This window comes from Ictidomys tridecemlineatus, chromosome 3 (genome assembly GCF_052094955.1).
Source record: "Ictidomys tridecemlineatus isolate mIctTri1 chromosome 3, mIctTri1.hap1, whole genome shotgun sequence".
Lineage (NCBI taxonomy): Eukaryota > Metazoa > Chordata > Mammalia > Rodentia > Sciuridae > Ictidomys > Ictidomys tridecemlineatus.
Genome location: NC_135479.1, coordinates 134518093 through 134537555, shown reverse-complemented (window position 1 = coordinate 134537555; position 19463 = coordinate 134518093). Strand labels below are relative to the sequence as shown.

At 35.1% G+C, this 19463-nt stretch overlaps 1 protein-coding gene across 6 annotated transcripts in view; it reads right to left on the bottom strand.

Moving 5' to 3' along the window:
- The window catches only part of Tp63 (tumor protein p63), a 130500-nt gene that overhangs the window by 89207 nt on the left and 21830 nt on the right, over positions 1 to 19463 (bottom strand). For 2 of the 6 annotated variants that reach the window (XM_005330974.4, XM_078043853.1), the window contains exon 1: positions 4487 to 4659. The exons of the other annotated variants lie outside the window; for them this stretch is intronic. In XM_005330974.4, coding sequence (XP_005331031.1) covers positions 4487 to 4528 — 42 coding nt within the window. In that variant the 5' untranslated portion in view covers positions 4529 to 4659. Of the gene's footprint in view, positions 1 to 4486; positions 4660 to 19463 lie in introns of those variants that run through there. 6 annotated transcript variants of the gene reach the window in all.

Genomic DNA, 19463 nt, shown 5'->3' with positions numbered 1-19463 from the left:
GCATAAATTATAAAATGTTCAGAGAATGGACACATTAAAAAATTACACTTTATTATTTTCTTGTGCCTCTGAGGTATGTTTGAAAAGATTAGAAATAAGATTAATCTTGGAATTAATTTACTTCTTAAAAATTCAACCTATTATCTTCTAGACCAAAATGTCCAACCCTACTGAGTATCTTATGTAGGAGCTCCTAAACTGGCACTGGACAATGACACTGTTATCAGTAACCTAACCTTTTACTCATTACACATCAAATGAAAACTGGCAGTCCATGGGCTTGGACAATTTTTAATCTTCAAAACAGTAAAATTTTAATAGAAATGATAAGAATAAGTTACTTTTCACTGAGATATATTTTGGTTACCTGTGCTCATCTTTTCTTAATATAAAACAATTAGAAGTTAGGGCTGTGGCTTTGGCTCAGTGGTAGAGTGCTTGCCTAGTTTGTGTGAGGCACTGGTTTCAATCCTCAGTATGACATAAAAATAAATAAATAAATAAATAAATAAATAAATAAAATGTCTATCAACAAATAAAAAAGTTTGAGAAAAAAATGAATTAGAAGTTAAAAATATTCAATAGGACAAAAAAAGTTTGATTTGATCATCATAATCTGAAGAGAAGATTTTTACCTATTTCTGTTTCTCCTACCAGGTCAGGTCCCGCTCAAAGCAATCACATGCACATCAAAGAAAGCTAGAGTGCATTTGTGGCAACATATTTCTCAACCATTTGATCCAAATCCTTCCTTGATAAACAAATCTTGTGACCTTAAATATATACACCCTTAATAAGCACAATAGAGAATCTAAATTCTCTACAGGCATATCGTCTTAAAAAAATGTTAATAGGTATGTTCAGAAAATGAATGTAATATGATAAAAAAAATAAAGCAGCCAGTATTTTTTTGGGGGGAGGGGGTTGCTACAGATAATCCAGCATTCATTCATGATGTACTCCCCATACCCCCGTTGAGGATCACTGCCCTCCTAAAGAACAAACCAAACATACTTTCCTTAATCGAGATAAAGGATAAGTGATTCATTATCACCAAATCATTTTTCCAATAGTAATGAAGGAAGGTACCATCTATGATCTGCAATCTTAGATCTCTTTCTCCCAGTCCCCTCTCTGCTTGAGGGCACCCAATTGGAAAACAAGTAGTGCAATCCAATGCCACAGCCTGAACTTAGGGATGCAGCCTGACTGACACCTGAATTAAACCTGCAGTTTTGTGCTTCTTGTCCACTGCTATTTTTACAGGAGGCTAAATATCCCAGAAGCACAACATGGGAAAGCTTAAGATAATGCATTCAGTTAGCAAACAACAATATTAAAAGAAAAATCACTCCCTCTTAAAACAAAATGGTTCAGCCTGTCTGAACAGTACTGAGGTAGGAGAGACTATTCTCCTTGACCAAGGAGGCCCAGAGGTCAATTAAATGACAATGACCTGGACTCAGAGCTCACACTGCTACCTCAGCACTTTTGCTCTTGCATTCAACTAGGTTTTCACAATGGGTTTTTTCACAAAAGCTATTTTGGAACATATGCTATGAATTGCAACAGCCCTCTTTAGGGTCTTCAATTTCTCCTTGATATTGAGAAAAGAAGTTTTAACAAGCAGAACTCAATCATATTCCTAGAGTACTCTCAAATATGGAAAGAAAAAATCACTAACTGTGATTTGTTAAATGAAGCGTGTTGGTGTATGAACCTTGAATTCTTGTTAGGATCCTAATTCATTAGACAAAACTTTCCTCCTTCATTTAAAATCCCAGATGAGGACTTCTGATAAAGATCTTTTCTAAAATGGAGTGTGGGTCTCTGTTGCTCACATTTACACATGCATGTGCTTGCACACATATTCACATATGCACACATCAATGCAGCCTAGGTTTTTTTTGGGGGGGGGGGGGGATAGCAAGAAAGTGGAACTAAAACTTAATCAGTGAAGAAGCTCCTTTATTTTGAGCCTATCTTTCTCCAAGTCTGAGCTGGGTCTCAAGACAGTCAGTGGGTAGCGGAGCCCAGGGTAAAACCACTGTAACCCCAGGGTAGAACCTCAAGCCCAGCTTGTTACATCCTGCCCAGGTTCCCATCCCTTCCGGAACTTTTCCTGTTCATTTCAGCAAACCCAATCCAGCTCTGCTGAAGTGATAATAACTGGAAAGTTGTGAAAAAAGGGAATCGAAAAGGAATACGGCTCTTGTGTCACTTTTTACTCATCAACTCAAAAAATTTTCCTGTAAATTAAACCAACCAATTATTTGAAGTTGGAGAGTACACTATAGTTCTCAAGTAATTTTGATTTTTTTTGCGGAAACTTCTAAGTCTCTTTTTATTCATAACCTGGCTATTTAAAAAATTATTGTGGAATAACAGTAGAGTGTTATTTCTCTATTGATGTTGCTAATAAATATGAATCCCAAAACATTATAACTTTTGCACTGAATTTCAGGATTCTTGGGACCAGGTGGCCCAGGCATTTCATAGTCTATAATGTAGAGCTACATTTTTGTAGAGAACTGGTTATGAAAGTACACTGTGCATGGAAAGAAAGCTGCCCCTAAGAACTAAAACAGAACCCTGACCATGAAACAATCCCACAATATGCCGGCGGAAGGATACGAAAATCATGAAGTAAATATACCAAAAAACATAGGGAGGGAGGAAAAGTTCAGCCATATTTTTTTTTTCATAGATTCCTCTGTGCACCTAAGCAGCATTCCAACAGGAAACAGACAAATGCTGCCTTTTGAGCTCCTGACCACACATTTACCTAACGTTTTTGAAAAACACAGACCTGTGTAAAGGTATTTTCTTTCATCATAAGGATGTCATATTTTCCTATATGGCTGACTCTTTGGCCTCTACCTAAAAGTAATCCCTACAAAGATCTTCTAATCACAGTGTTTATGCAGTTTTTTTCATGATATTACATTCATTTTAAAATAATAATGTTTTTTCCACTTTGTACATCCTGAGCTTTTCTTAAAGATATCTCTGAACCAACTTTTCTTCTGTTTTATAAAACTTAGCTACACAGGTCTTTCACTGATTATAAATACTCTGTGAAATCGCTCGGGAACAAAGGCATATATATGTAACAGACGGATCATAGAGATTGAGACTGAGCAAAATGGGATCCGATAGAACACAACAAGAAGATCATAAAAAGTTATCACCGTTTAAAAAGAATTGTTGATGAGTTTAAGTTCTCAACTCAATTTTAAAGTAACTTTCAATATTAAAGCAAAACAAGAAACTCAAGTTTCTCTACTGAGGACAAGTAGGACTGCCTGAATGTTTTAAAGGAAAATAGACACTTCCTTTTCCTTCTTCTGATAACTCGATATTTCCCCTGTTATATTTACACAGTTCAGGTGTCTAGACAATAGCATGGTCAATGTGACAGTGCCGGCTCGGTTGCCCTCTTCCCTTTGCGGTCTGCCTGGAGTACTATGCATTTTGTTTTGATTTTTAAGGAGCTCAGTTTGAGGACTCCAGCCTACTTTTTCAAGCATTCACCTGCAAGCATTTTCATCCGAAACACTGAACTCTCCACAACCAGCCCCCCCAATCTGATTAGTGTCAACACAGCTGCCCTATTCTGAGGAATGTAAACTAATATTGTTGTTAGACCTCCCTCAACCTTAGGAAACTTCCTCAAAGCCCTACAGTCTCTTCAGGATTTTTTTTCCCCCCTCCTTATCCTCTTTGCCTGGTGATTTAAATCCCTAAGTCAAACTTGTTAAGAAATCAGAGAATCATCAATTCCTTAAACAAAATCTCGCCTGCTATGGTAAACATTTACATGTATGCATGCATAATATTTAAGGATGTATTTGCTCTTAGAAACCTCTGTCATTACACAGCAAACATCCAAGTCAATCACCAGACAATAGGTACATTACTAAAATCTCTTCAGGATTTAAGTGGGTCCCTGGATTGATAAAATTAAAAATGAAGATGGCTTTCAGGAAAAAAAAAAAAAAAAAAAAAAACAAATCTCACTACCTGATCATTTTGAGACAGACAAACTTCATTTGCTTTTAAGATGAACTCTGGCTATAGAACTAAGTAAAGACAACATAGCCAACTAATTTATCTCCTTGACACATGAATATCCATCAGAAAAATCAACTCAATGTATGTAACAAAGTGCGATCTGCTAAAGCAGCCTGTTCTTAAAAAGAGTGATTTTATAAATTCCTGAATATTGGATTTCTTCAAATACGCAATGTTAACCAGAAATTTTTCTTTTCCCTTTTCTCCAAAAGTTTCATCTCCTACTTTAAAGAAAAAAATAATAATAATCTTAGAGCCACTACAGAAAACATTAACCAAGAAAATGAGATTCCCATATACAATCTGCAAAAACATTACATTGGGTAACCGAGAACCCCAATCATCTTTTTATTTTAAAAACCAAAACTGAGAAAGCATCTCTAAATGAAATGCTAAAATCTTAAATCCTTACCTCACTAAATTGAGTCTGGGCATTGTTTTCCAGGTACAACATGTTAGCTGTAAGATTGATCAATGCTGCTGTCCTCTCTTCTGGTTCCAGGGTTTTGCCAACCCCCCCACCCCCTCTGAGACCCTCACAGTATAAATCTACTAAGAAGATAAGAGAACTCAGGTCCCTCTCTCTTCTTTCTCACTCTCTCTACATACTTTTAGGTTCCCTAATATATACCCAACTATAGGCATGAGGGCGGGACTCTTCTCTTTACCTGTCCAATCCATCAACTTCCACCTGGACTCCTCCACTCCAATGGAGTGAGGCCTCTCCCATCTCATTAAGTAGTTAGAATTCCTTATCACCAATCTTTAAAAGAAAAAAGAAAGAGAAAAAAAAAAAAAACAGGAAAGAGACAGACAGGTAAAACTTTCCCTGTCTCTTTCATAAGAAAGTGCACTCTCTCCCCAAAGCAAAACAGAGTCTTCCAAAGAAACCGACCACCACCAGGACTTACAGGAGGCATTTCAAAAAGTTATTTTGTACTTTAAAACTGGAGAGTAAAATGTCAGGGAAAGTTTTTGAAGTTTTTTTTTTTCTTTTATTGAGTTTAAATCCTAGATTTAAGGTTTCATGAATGATTATACAAATTTATAAATTAGGGGCAAATACTAAAATCCATTGTTATACTTTCTAAATTAAAAAAAAAAAACCAAAATGTGCTGCCTGAAAGCTGAAAAATTTCCACCTATTCTTTCCTGAGACATGCCAGTGGTTTCATACAGAGCAATGCTGATAAAGCCACTTCATTTTTCTGACTAGGTGTTGATCACAATTCAAACCATTGGTCCCATTGCCTTGTAAAAACAAATAATTATCCATGTTACATATAGGAAATATAAATCCTTGGACATATGTCCAGTTTTTTTAAAAAAATCTTCTCTAACTGAATATTTACTTTATCCACTTTATTACACCTAGATTTTATTAACACTCAAAGACAATATTATTTCATGTGAATGGATAATAAAATTGAGTATTTACATGATGCTTCTATTGAAATGATTAATAGAATGTATTCTAAAGCATGACAGATCTATTAAACTTTTGCTTTAAAAATGTATTTACATAAATACATACAAACACATTAGGATCTGGCCTTGGTCATCATGATTTAGTAAAGATGAATATAGACTGATAGTTATATAATTTTCTAAAATACTCTTTCATTATGCTCAGTGTTTGGATTAAGTTAGTTTTATATCTGTCCTCTACCCTCTAATCAGGAAGCCAATTTCCTCTGTTCTGCCCGAAACTTACAACTGGCTAAGATTATTATGCATATTTAAATTTCTTCCAAAATGTAGAAGAACATTAGATGAAAATTAGTAATCATAATAGATTAGTACATAGCTTTCAGAAATAAAGTTTTGTAAATATGTTTATAATGTTGGATTTGCCTCCTCCTTAATTCTACTTTGGCATTCATAAAATGCATGCATATAAAGGATTATGTGGTCATTGGGATAAAGGTTATTTTAAGGTTCCTGAATTACTATCAATAATTCTGTTGCTGCTTTTTTTTTAATGAACTATTTTCTATAGTATAATTTGATCTCAAGTATCCAAGAACATGAAAATCATATAAGGCTACACATTTATATCACATAAAACATTCATTTCTTCACTCAAACATTAAGAAGAATGACCTCTCTTTTACCTGCAATTAAACAAATGAGCACTAGCTATAAAGAAAAAAATTACTTACAAAATGCAGCATAATCATTTACACTGTGTATTTCAGTTTTATACCCACTGACAGCTATAGGACAATAGTGGAAAGCAGAAGCCTGCTTCCTTAAAACTGTGCTCTATTACAGTGTCTGGAAAACTTGGATGACCCAAGAATCACCCAAGGTTCTTTGTAAAAACAGGGATCTGGTCTCAGCACAGTCTGACTGAATCAAATTCTCCAGATTTGCACGCCCAACAACTGGCTTTATACAGCCTTCTAGGTAGTCCTGAATAAGTCAGGCTTTGGGGTCAGTGCTCTAGAGTAGATGCTGTTAGCACAGCTGCCCAGAAGGTCGTTACTGCATTGCATTATTATTATTATTATTATTATTATTTACTCATGGGATAGTGTAACCATTTGAATCCCTAAATCTAGAACTGAAGGTCTTAAGTGTTGATAATATACAATCAAAATGTTAAACTTTAGTTTTCACAAAGTCCAAAGATTTCCAGCACGTAAAAAATGGTCAAATTTCTTCTGTGTATTAGCACAGCATGAAAAAAATCTGACTATGGTCTTGATCTAGCATAAATCTACCAAGATTCCAGACAAAATCTCAGACAATATAGGTACTGTGACTCCTTGAGGACCTCTGGTAGTTGAGGAGAAGAGCACTAGTCTGGGAGTTAGAAGATATGGGCTGTGTTCCCAGTTCTGCCTTCAGCTAGGTCTGTGCCCTAGGGGCAAGTTACTTAACCACTCTGGATTCAAATTCCTTATTTGTGAAATGAGGGGCAGAACTAAATTATTTCTTAAGATCATTACTAAGATAAGGGTCTATATCCTTGTCCAAAATTCAAAGGAGTGACTTGGAGGATTACTTATGTTTCTCTTATTTTACTTTGACATTTTCCCCCTCAATTTGCTCATCTTCATATTATACAAATAAAATAGTCAAGTTGTATAGATAATAAGATAATTAAATGCCATAAAGCAAAAAGGAACAATGTGTTGGGACAAAATGCATGTTTTTTGCTGTTGTTGTTGTCTGTTTTGCCTTAAAATGAAAAATCAGCTGACAGGCCATATAAATTTGAACTTCGCACAACATTTCCCTAAGAGCTAATTAAACTATTTCTTATAATGTATGATTTCTGAATTAGTGTGAATATTTTATGTAAGTATCATGCATTTATTTGAGCACAAGCTTACAAATAAAGTAACAATTCTCTGTGCTCACCACACAACAATGCTTATCCATGGATCACAAAAATTTAGTAATGTGTATTCATTTTCGCAATAACCTAGATGATGTAGGTAAGTACTATTATGCACACTTTGAAAACACATGAAAAAAAAATACCTTCAGTGAATGTCCCAAGCCCTCAGGAGTCAAAATAACTCTATTTAGAGTTCATAACTTTCCATTCTCAGGTATTTTTCCAGATGAGTTGAAGTTTTATGGCCTCAGAATTAAGGGTCAATACTGTCCTCTGGATGAAAATATCATTGATATAAACCCACAGCTTTGGGAACAGATTTCTTACAGGTGGGATCATCATGTATTTTCCAGAAATAGAAAAATGCCAATATTTTATTGAGTATGCTTCTTAACAGTTATTCAATTCTTTATCATAAATGTTTGAATATTTTTTTTCTCTTTGCATATATCTGACTTTTCTTGCACATGTTTTTGTGGTTTGCTTTTTGGTACAGAAGAACTCTATTTTCCATAATCAAATGTATTATTTTTCTTTTTATATAACTTGCTGGTTTTAAGATAGGTCTGAAAGGCCTTCTCTAACCCAGTGTTATAAAATACTACAAATGGATTGCAGTGTTAGAGAATCGTGCCCAAATATTTTTACAGGCAAATTTTCTAACTTTCCAGAAGTCATGCTTGTATAAGAAACATACAAATACTATCCATAAAATAAATGATTTTTATCATTTATTGAATAGTATGTATTTTTCTCTAATTTGAAATGCCATCTTCTGCATGTACCAATGTCAAAGGCTCTATAACATATCCCCCTGAGGAAGCTAAGCAAGTAGAAGAGGCCTTGGTACTCAAAGCATTTATCTAAAGCTCCTAACTCATACAATGTAAGGTTGGAGAGAGAACAACATTACACATATGATATTTCAGAAAGGGATGGAAGAGATTTTGTGCTCTTACCTTTTTGTGCATGCATTCAGGTGGAGGAAGGGAAATGCTAAGGTTTTGTGAACTCAAGTAATGTCTACCCTCATGATGAGATTAGTTCTACTGAATTGAAGAGGAGGCGATATTAGAAGAGGCCAAGGGTTTGGGTAAATTTGGCTAGGATTAGGTAGATATTAAAGGAAATAAAAAAAAATTGATGACTGGTTTTTATAGCAACAGTTGAAACTCTAAGAAATAATGTGTATCTAGTTCTAAATAGATCATTCCTTTGATTCTTTAACCAAAAATCTACCTGAGGGAGGTAGAAGAAAGAATGCATCACAATGTCTCTTCCCTCTTGCCTTCTGGAGCTCGCTCCCCGGTGACCTTGTCTTTTCTAAAGAGCAACTCTGATCATGTCTCTCCCCAGGATACCCCAATGCCAGGGGGAGGAAACTAGCTATTTAGAGAGGCATTCAAAGTCCTTCAAAATTTCTCCCAAACTACCTTCTCAGCATCATCTCCCCTAAATTCCTATCTGTGAACTATATGCTGGCCTCAGGGACCATTTCTGTCCCTCTGCTCTATCTAGATCCTCTGTTTTGAATGCCACCATTCTCTTTACCTGATATATTAAGACGTTTTTAGATTCTTTAAATGCTACCTTCATAAGGACTTTTTCAATTCCCTATCTGAAGTTAAATCTTAGCCCACACGAATGTTTATAAAAGCATTCATAAAATTCTACCTTTCAGCACAAAAGATTGTGTACGTGTTTGTCTCCCTCATTAGACTATGAGCCTTATTGAAGTGAGAGTAGATTTCATATCATGCTTAGCCTCTAAAGCTCAATGAATATAAGTTCAATTAAAATAGTTTAATTTTTATAAGAAAGAACTAGAAAGTTGAACCATAAATTTTTTCCCAGAGTTTATTATGAGACTGACACTTATTTCAGAGATGCCTTTCCTGTAAGAAGCTAAGCATGCTATCTAATTAAAATATAAGAGAGAAAAAAATGATGCTCTCCATCAATCCAAGCTCAGCATCTCAAATCTCAAGAATTATTTGTCAAAAGAGAAACTTGCCAGCATGATAAACATGTAATTGTAAAAAAAAAAAAAAGGTTGGGGTTTTTAAAGCATATGTGAAACATCAGAAATGTGGGGACTTTCCAAGCTGCTGCAGAATAAAATCAATTAGGTCCTTTTAACACCAGTTACCATTCAGATAAAGGATGATCAACAGAGCACGCTGAGTAACTTTTGAAGCACTGATCTTCCCTGAGCCAAGTTTCTCTTACCTCACATAGGTGACAAGAATAAACATTTGTAGAAGCTACTGAAAGCCACTAAATTAATTCACCAGATCAATTTTCTCTCTAGTCTAAAGCTCACTTCCAAAACAAGATACAATACCATACCATTTTTAGGGTCACTGGCTAGGAAAGGAAAATGAGTTCAGTCCCAAGTCTGACAGCTGTACTCAAGATAACAGTGTTTTATTTGTGTAAACATTCTATAAAAAATAAAACAGTGGACAGGGTTTATATTTTCTCTCTCTGAACTTTTTGTGAGTCAAGTGCTCTTCAAAACACTTTACATATATTGAGGTCATTTAATTCTCATAAACATTATGATTAAGGTTATTTGTATTATCCTTTACAGACAGAGACATCTCTATGTAGCACCCTACATACCAAGCAGTGGAGTCAATATGAGAATCCATACATTTAGGTTCCAGAATCCACACACAGACTGTGCTGTTTGGTTAGATGGCACCTTCATATCCCTCTGACCCTGTATTTATCCCTCTCTCTCTTTTTGTTAGGTCCAGAGCAGCCTAGTAGCTCATTTCCCAGAGAACTCACTCTATGATTATAATAGTAACAATATTTTTACTACACCCATGGATTTAGATAATGCTTTGCTTTTAAAGATTTCTAAAACAGGCTGAGTAAATAAATGCAGAAATGTAGGAGACACAATCACATTTCTTCACATTGACTTTCATTTTGCATTTAAAAAGAGTTAGATTACAAAACAATGTGATATTTAGGAAAGAAAAAAAAGAAAGATCGAAATTAAAATCCAGCTAACTAGAAGCATACCAATCAGAATTATTGTCAAAAAGTTTCCTTTGGCATCCTCTGTATTTATGTATGTAAACAAATTAAGATCACATGATATATAATTTTTTGTTAGTTTTCACAGTATTATGGCCACTTCCTTTTTAAAACATTTATGCAACTAAAGATACTGGTTCAAATATTATGGACTTAAATCACTAGATGGGTTCAGTCCCAAGATACTAAAAAATACATTTGCATAAGGATATTATTATAGCACTGAGGATTATCTTTTCCAACTTTATAAATGAAAAAGTCTTATTTTATATGAATTCCCTTGATTACTAGCAAGAACAACTGTGTTTCAATGTATTCATTGGCTCTTTGCATTTCTTTTTTAAATAATCTGCTAATATCCTTTGTCTTCCCCCCACCATCTCTGTCCCATTGGATTAGTGGTGTTTTATTATTAAAGATATTAAGACTTCGAAAAGTTTGTCAAATATTTCTAGGTTATTTTCTTTTTATTATAAATGCAAATAAGAACTCTGATTACTTTATTACCTAAAATGATTTATTTAACACATGTATTATTTGTTTATACTATAAATATTATTGGAAGCATAGAAAACATAAAGTATATGAAATATAATACAGTCATGTGTTCCAAAACCTGTAGGTTACCACTGTTAAGATTTTGATATATTCTCTGCCAGAGATACGTACTATACAAGTATGTATGTTTTATAAACTGAGCATATACTATTAAATATAACACACATATTTTGTTAAATGTATATTTATATGTGTATGTGTATATACACAAACACACACTCACACACACACGTTTACTATTTATTTGTGTATATTCATGAATATACCTACTTTTTAAAATTAACCTGCTAATACGAGTATATCTTCAGGTCATTTACCATATTTTCCGAATAACATTATGATTTTAAATTGCTACTTAGTCTCATTGAATTAGCCATTTCCCATTAATTGAATATTCATTTTGCTTCCAGTTTTCTTTAACACTCTAATGGTAAAACAAAAAGTACTATGCTACTAATTAACATAAGCTGAATTATTCAATTAACAGACATCATTCCATTGATAAATAACACTACATTGATTTCCAGACATTATACCAGTTTATGTTTAGATCAACAATCTGCACTGCACTTCACCTTGCTACAATAGCACTAATAGCTGATAATATTTAAAATAAGATTAATATTTTGTATTAAACTTATGAAAAATTACCTTCTGCCTATTGCTATGTTACATTTGTCTTCTTAATAAACATACTCCTCTCTATTTCCATTGATTGGTCTACTTTGGAAAGAGCATGTCTGTAAATCAAGCCCATTTGTGTTTTGTTTTTGTTCTTTTGTTTTGGGCGGGGCGGGGTGGGGGGATACTGGGATTGAACTCAGTGCACTCAACCACTGAGCCACACCCCCAGCCCGATTTTGTACTTTTTATTTACAGACAGGGTCTCACTGAGTTGCTTAGCCCCTTGCTTTTGCTGAGGCTGACATTGAACTCAAGATCCTCCTGCCTCAGCCCTCTGAGCTGCTGGGATTACAGGTGTGCGCCACCAGACCCGACCTGTTTGTGTTCTCATACTGTTGTGTTATTTTTTTGGTTTTGTTTTTTTGATCTATTATCTTGTAAATCAAAAACTGTAGCCACAGTTCAGCTCCCAAAAGTAAGAGAATTCACAGCTTTATGACTTTGGGAATGCTTGAATAATCCCATCGCTCATATTATAATATTTAACTTTCCCACCCAACCTTATCACAGTAGTTTATATGACAGATTCCAAATAAATTTCAGTATACTTTTAGTTATTTTATTCATTCAGGTCTTTGGTTACGAACTTGGCTATTGAATACTTTCAACAAATTGTTTTTTAAACATTAGATTGTTTTGTGCTTAATGCCTAATATATACTGTATTTCTGTCCTTGACCTTCCTATTTACTGTCACATTCTCCATGTGTGAATTCTTTATGGTGAGTGGTCATAAATGACACAGTCTACTACAAGGAATAGTAAAAAGCTCTAGAATCCTGGGGTCCAGGTCTCATTTACATCATTTTCAGTTCTTTTTGTTAAGTGGACTGCAAATATTTGTTCAAGCTAATTACATAATATATCATCTTTCCTTCTAGTTACATACTGAGGTATTGCCCAATGCAATTCCAGATTTTAATGATCTATACTACCTAAAACCACAGGGAAGGCAACCCTTCTTGCCTGTATAGATGGTACAAGAAAGATCATTGCCCTAAGAGTAATGGACTTATGTTTAAGTTCTTGCTCTTAAATTGGTAAACTGAAGCACAGTTGTCCATGCCTCAGTTTTTCAACTTGTTAATTAGACAAGTCTAATTAACAGGTTATATATCCTATATAACTCTGATTCCATTTTTTTGGTCTTTGCCTGTGTCTGTTTAACTATGATCTAAATTTTGCTATTGATGAAGACAGACAACTCCCCTATTAGCTGATACCAGACAAATCTGTCTCTTGTGGAATTTCCTTCCTTTAGGAGCCTATGAGGCACTTGATTCTGTGGACTTCTTGATGTCTATCAAGCTTTGAGCCCTGGCAATTTTAGGCTTCACTTACATTTCCTCAGAGAGTTCCAACATCCTTCTCCAGTTTCAGCTCCTGCTGGGCTGTACCTTTCTTGTAGGCTATGTGTCTACTGGCTGCCACAGATCAGCTCTCCAAAATAAGAGAAGTCACAGCTTTGTGACTTTGGGGATGCTTGAATAATCCCATCTGCAAATCTCACACCCAGTGTGCATACCACCGTTGTGTCATAGACTACAGGGGTTGAATTAATCCACTCGGAGACCTCTATTTCCACTTATTATGCATTCTCCTATACTGCTCAAAACTGTACTACCCCTAGATACTAAATATCAGTTTTTAATGATGTGAAAAGTGACTTAACTATATTGTTTTCAAGTTCCACTTTACTCACTCCGTGATTTGCCCACTGTCCTTGACATTGCTACCTAGCCTGTTTCCTAACTTACTGTAAACACAACAAAGGATCTAAACGGCTAAATCCCCTGTGATTTCTAGAGTCCTTAACTGGGACTGACACTGTCAGAGTCTACACACTTCTAAGGGACATGATTTTCTTACTATGCAAATGCTTTCATAATGTCTGTTGTAGAAGAAAACAACCCTCTGCCAGAAAAAGCACATGAAATAAAATCACAGGTAAAAAAAAAATAAGAGAATCAAAATGATTAAAAAAGAAAAAGACTGAAACCTTAGCTGGATCCAGAATAGCTGACTTCCCTACTACCTCCTGCAGAAGGATTGAGGTAAACTAGACAGGTCAAAACATGGTGTTTGTTAGAACTGGGGAGGCAGTATGCACTGGCTACTCTCTCAGGCACAAATATCACCAGGCTGGTGTAATCTTCTGTTTGTGACAACAGATCATGGGACAAAAAGCACCTGTCTCTGATAACCATTTCCACTCACTATAAGTGTAGGTTATAGGAAAACTTGGCCCACAGATATAAATACGAAGTGACTTCCTACTGTCCTTTTTTTCAAAGGGACCCCAAGTACAGAAGAGAGTGAAACTTATGTGAAGTTATAAAAAGGGGTGAATAATGTAAGCTTTGGAATTTACCACTGGGCATTGTTTTTCCCAATGGAAAAGCAAACCCAACTTCAAGAATTCCATGATTGGGTCTAGCTTTATAACATTCTATATTTCTCCCCAGGATATAGTCTTGAGTACTTCTATTGGAAAAAACACATTAATTGGCAAAGAGGATGCCAAGATTTGGAGATGTATAATAACATTAGGATGTGTACTGTATATTACCGTTTACAGAGCACACATACCCTATATTTCACAATTTTGCATCTCTGCATATATTAGTTTCTTTATTTTCTCCAATAGGCAGATTCAAGTGCATTCTTCAACACCCACATAACACATTACCACTTACTCAACACTAGTTGATTGTCTGCTATGTACTTAGCATTCTGTTTAGATCTATCTTTTGTCCCCTCCCCCCATCCTTGGTCATTTCTTATCTTTTCTAGGTAGACAGTTGCTCTCTCCTCCAAATTTTCACCCTATTCTTAGGTTGCCTAGATCATTATAGATCTCATTTTTTAATCATGTTTTCATGAGTCCCACAAGAAAATAAGAACTTGAGAGCAAAGGTTGTGCCTAGTTTAGTTCTATATTTCCTGCATTGGAGAGTGTGAAGAGTAAACAGGCAAACTCTTAGCTACAGGACTCTTCTGGTTTGATCCACAGAGTAAGGCTGTGAAGCACACATGGAATCATTACTCTGAGTTCTCAGATAAAGAAATCAGTATGCAAGTGATGAATAATATAATGAGGTTCACACATAAATTATGCTTAAGGCTGGGCCTTAGAACACAGGTCTGCTGACTCTAAACCACGTGCTTTTTGTGTGCAAAAGTTGCTTGTCACAGAAGAGCTTGCTGTCTCATGCATGTGCCAACAATGAGTGGGGATCTAGTCTGAGAGTAAATCAATTTTTTGGTTTGCATGCTTTGCAAGGGGAAATGAGAGGTTTTGTTGGTACAAATGACCCCCACAGATAGACTTTTTCCTTTAGCAACCTTTTTCCTCAATCTTGGTCCCCTGAGTTTCCTACTGTTACAGACACAATAACAGTTTAACTCTAGCTTCCCAATCCTGATTCACAACTCGATTAAAAAGTGGTGCAACCAAGTAGGTGTGTCTCTGTGACCCAAGTGGTTAAGCCAGATATTCTGGCCCATAGAAGCCGCTGGTTTGATTTTGTAAGAAAACATTATCTGCATCGATTAAACTGGACAACTCTGTCAGCAGAGATTTTAAAACATCACAAGAAGAGTGAGGCATATAAAAAATAGGTGATTTCCAGCAAAGAATGAAATTTACTGTAGGATTAATATATATGTCACTTAAAAGTAAAGGAAAATGAGGGTAGGTGAGGTAACTCAGTGGCTGAGTTTTTTGCTTTAGCAAATGTGAGGCCAAGAATTTGATCCCCTGCACCCCCCCCCAAAAAAAAAAGAAAAGAAAATATAGCAAAACTAAAGATTATATCTTCTTATCCTAATAGATAAATAATGAGATTAAATCATTTATTCAAATGAAGTCTAGTATAGTGTGTTACAATTACACAAAGAAACAAGTAGCAAAGCAAGGCTTCATTATAAATAATTTAAAGACAAATGTCCACACATACACAAGCACACAGGAGCTAAGTGGCAGTTGGAGCCAACTAAGGGCCAGGTACATAGATCAGTGATAGAGCTCTTGCCTAGTATGCCCAGGGCCCCCGAGTTTGATGCCCAGCTCCCCCCCACACACACACACATACACAATCCTGAGGAATTATTGATAATTCAGTTGTTAAGTAGATAAAATAGCAATATTGCTCTCATCTTAATTCAGAACTTACATTCTCTTCTCATTCCCTTTTAATTCCCAGAGTTTTGTAATTAAGACAGATTCTCTGTGGGTTAAGGATTTTAAGCTACATTGTCAAAGAGCTAAGTGGCAGCAGCATAAGTGGTATGGCCTGAGGTTGCAAGATTATGATCAAACCAGCACACTAGGGGTTCATCCTTAGCATCTCTTTAAAAGACATATTCAGCTTCTTCTCTCCTTACTGATTTCCCAAAATGTCATTTTTAGAATTTTTATTTAGCAACCATGATGAGTTCCTGGTCATGGTCAAGAGTTAGAAGATGACTTCAGTAAATTAAAACTTATGCAAAATTCTCAGACATTTCTTAGTCATGGTCCCTAGTTAGAAAAATCAAAGTTAAGGTTAATGTAAATAGTAGCTGTTTTAAATTAGCTGATTTGATTTGATTCTAATATTAAACCATAGATCTATTTAAAAGCTGTTAAGACTGGAAAGTGTATTAAAGACCCTCAATTAGAGACCATTTAATTTCATCTCACAATACACTTATGCACATGCATGTTTCCTTTCATCAGTAATTGTATACTTTATTGTATGTGTTCCTGCAATAAGACCTATGCAGATAGAGGAGGAGGTATATGTGCATATGAGGAAGATGAAGTCCAAGGACAGGTACTGAATCTTATATCTATAATTACAGACAGAGTTATCTATGGATATAGACTTAAATTGATATGTTTACAAAATTAAAAAAAATATATGTGAAATAGTGACCAAAATAAATGCTATAAATTATAGTTCTTTGGGAAAACAGAGGAAGAATTAATTCCCTTTGGAGAAGTAAGGAGTTAAATATTTAAGATGGAGAATGATGTGGAGGGAAGAAGAAGAGAAAAAGACTTTCCTAATTTAAAGCAACAGCACAGCAAAGACATAAAACTACATATTAAGAACAAGAAGGTTGAAACCGGTGAGGCTTGGAGGGACATGGGGGATGGAAGCTAGATAGGAATGACTTAAGTTAGAATAAGACTGTGGGAGACCTGGATTCTTTGTATCTTCCTCAAGGTAACCTCGGGCTTCCAGAAGGCTTTATGACTTAACTTTCTTGAGTATAAAAATAAGGGCTAGATCAACTTTTATTTTCTATGACTATGTTTCTAACACCTGAGATTAAAAATGGAAACTCTTCATGTGGACTGAAGGAATATCAAAAAGACGCTAGAAATTTGGGGACTGTCTTCTGCTACTGCTATCTCAAAAGATCAACGTCAACTCCCCTTTTCCCTCTCATCTTCCCCCAAAGAAGTGTGCCAAACCCACCCAACTGTCACAACAGTGTTTGCCCTCTGACCTTTGGCAAACAATTACACAGGATGCCTTTCCTACACTGCAGGATGCTATACTCTTGTTTTTTTAAAGACTGACTTGCAGGACAAATTAGAGAGGTAAACTCTGTCTATCTGGGACTAACATTTACATATAGACCCATAAAACAAAACCAGGCCTCCTAACAGATCCCTAGACTTGGGAGGATTCTAACTCAGTTGGGGCTGACCCATGTTCTCAAGATAAATTTAAGCTATCCAAATGTAAGGACCCATTTCCTTATTACTTTTCTGCAAGACTATGAGTCTTTAGCCATTAGTTTTCAATTAAGCATTCACTTATAAATTCTTTTTTCACCATTTCCTAGGACTATAAATGGACACATCTATGATAGTGTCATGTTCTCTTCTTATACACTAGCAATAAGAGCAGGGAAGGCAGAGAGGGCTCTGACAGCGTCTCTGGAGGGAAACGTACAATTCCAAATATAAAAGAAGAAAAAGAACAGTTCATGGTGATAATAATATGACTAGCAATGCTAAGCACTGCTAAAAAGTAGAACTGAAGAATACTGTTTCAGAATTTTAAATCCTCAAATAAATGTAAACACCATTTTCCAGGTTTTTTTCTAGAGGATTTTTCTAAATCCTTAAATTCTTCAGAAATCTTATAATCAATCCTTTTCATTTTAGAAACAATATGAAACCCAAAGATTGAAAAGGAATGTTCTAATACTTTGTAACAATTTTATGCAAATCAAGTGGTTTTCCTTATCTTCTTATTCTTAGTATTGTAGGCCCTATTTGAAAGAATAGCATTACCCCATGACACATATCTATAAGAAATACATTATTTCCTTATGTGGCCTATGGCTAATATTCTACATGTACTGAAAGTGAATATCACATACCCCAATCAGATGCCTCAAGTTCTGTTTTAAAATCTGATTTCGTGACAATAAAAGGTTTTGTAATAAACATAGTCTAATAAAAGACAATCTCTGTTGTTCTCTGGGGAAAAAAAAAGTTTTCTTTTTTTTTTCCCCCATTCTAAGTTTGGGCCTTATAACAGATAAAGGAAATGTCTGAATCAAATGGGAAACAGTAAGCTATAAGAGGAAAAAGGATGAAAAGATGCTTCAGTCAAAGGAGTAAAACAGAGCCCAAGCACATTGGAAGGCACCTTATTAAAAACCAGAAACAAACAGTAACATCAAGCAAAAACATCAAATTAAAGGAAAACAAGAAAAGAAAAAAAAATATGATACATTAGGGCCTAAGTAGGTAGGCAGAAAGTAGTTTTCATCTTATATTGAAGGGGTAGTACCTGAAATCTAGCAGGAAGAACTAGAGTCTTCATTTGGGGTTAAAAAAAGGGAACTGATACTGATGTGGGGAAGAATGACTTTAGAGTTGTAAAGACCTTGTCAGAAGAGGACTCAGTATCATGGCAAATAGAATCTTTATATGTAGGTTATAAGTTACTATCCTCTCTGAAGGAAAATATGAACCCAAAATGGCCACTGAGTACCTAGGTCTTAAGGATATATTTGATAACAATGTTTATTAACATTTTGTACAGCACTGTATCTTCACAGATGTATTTGCTATATCTGATACTATATTTGATAGAATGTCTATCTTGGCTTGGAGGGGAAAAAAAAACAGGTCAGCCTGAAATTCTGAGTTATGATACTTACTAGGTCTGCAGCCCTTAGGAAAAACCAGAAATTGATGTTTACATTTATCAAATGAGGATCATACTACCTCACAAGTAACCACAACAGTTGTCAGATGAGATATATACTGTTTTATAAATTATAAACTGAAAGGGAAAAATAGAAGTTAGAACTAGCAATGGTACACTGAGTTGTCAAAATAATATAGGTGTTTTTGTATTCTCCAGATACAGGCACACCACATTTTATCTTTCACATTTTTTTTTTTTTTTTGGTGGTGGTGTTTTTCCTTTTGGATATATTTGTGTTTTTTTCCCCCAACTATCCCGTGATTTTTTTTTAATTAATCTTCTGGGGATAGACTACATGAATGTGTGTCCTCTTACCTCCTAAGTAAATTAGAGGCCAGTAACTTCCATATTGTAATTATGGAGTTAAAGGCCAGACTGCTTGGGTGGTTAGATTGATGACCTTTAAGATCTCTTCTAACCCAAAGATTTCTACAAGAAAAAGGAAAAAAAAAAAGCATAAAGACAAAAATCCTCACACAACATAGTTAAAACAGGAAAAAAAAAGCCATAAGTGGAAAGGATGAC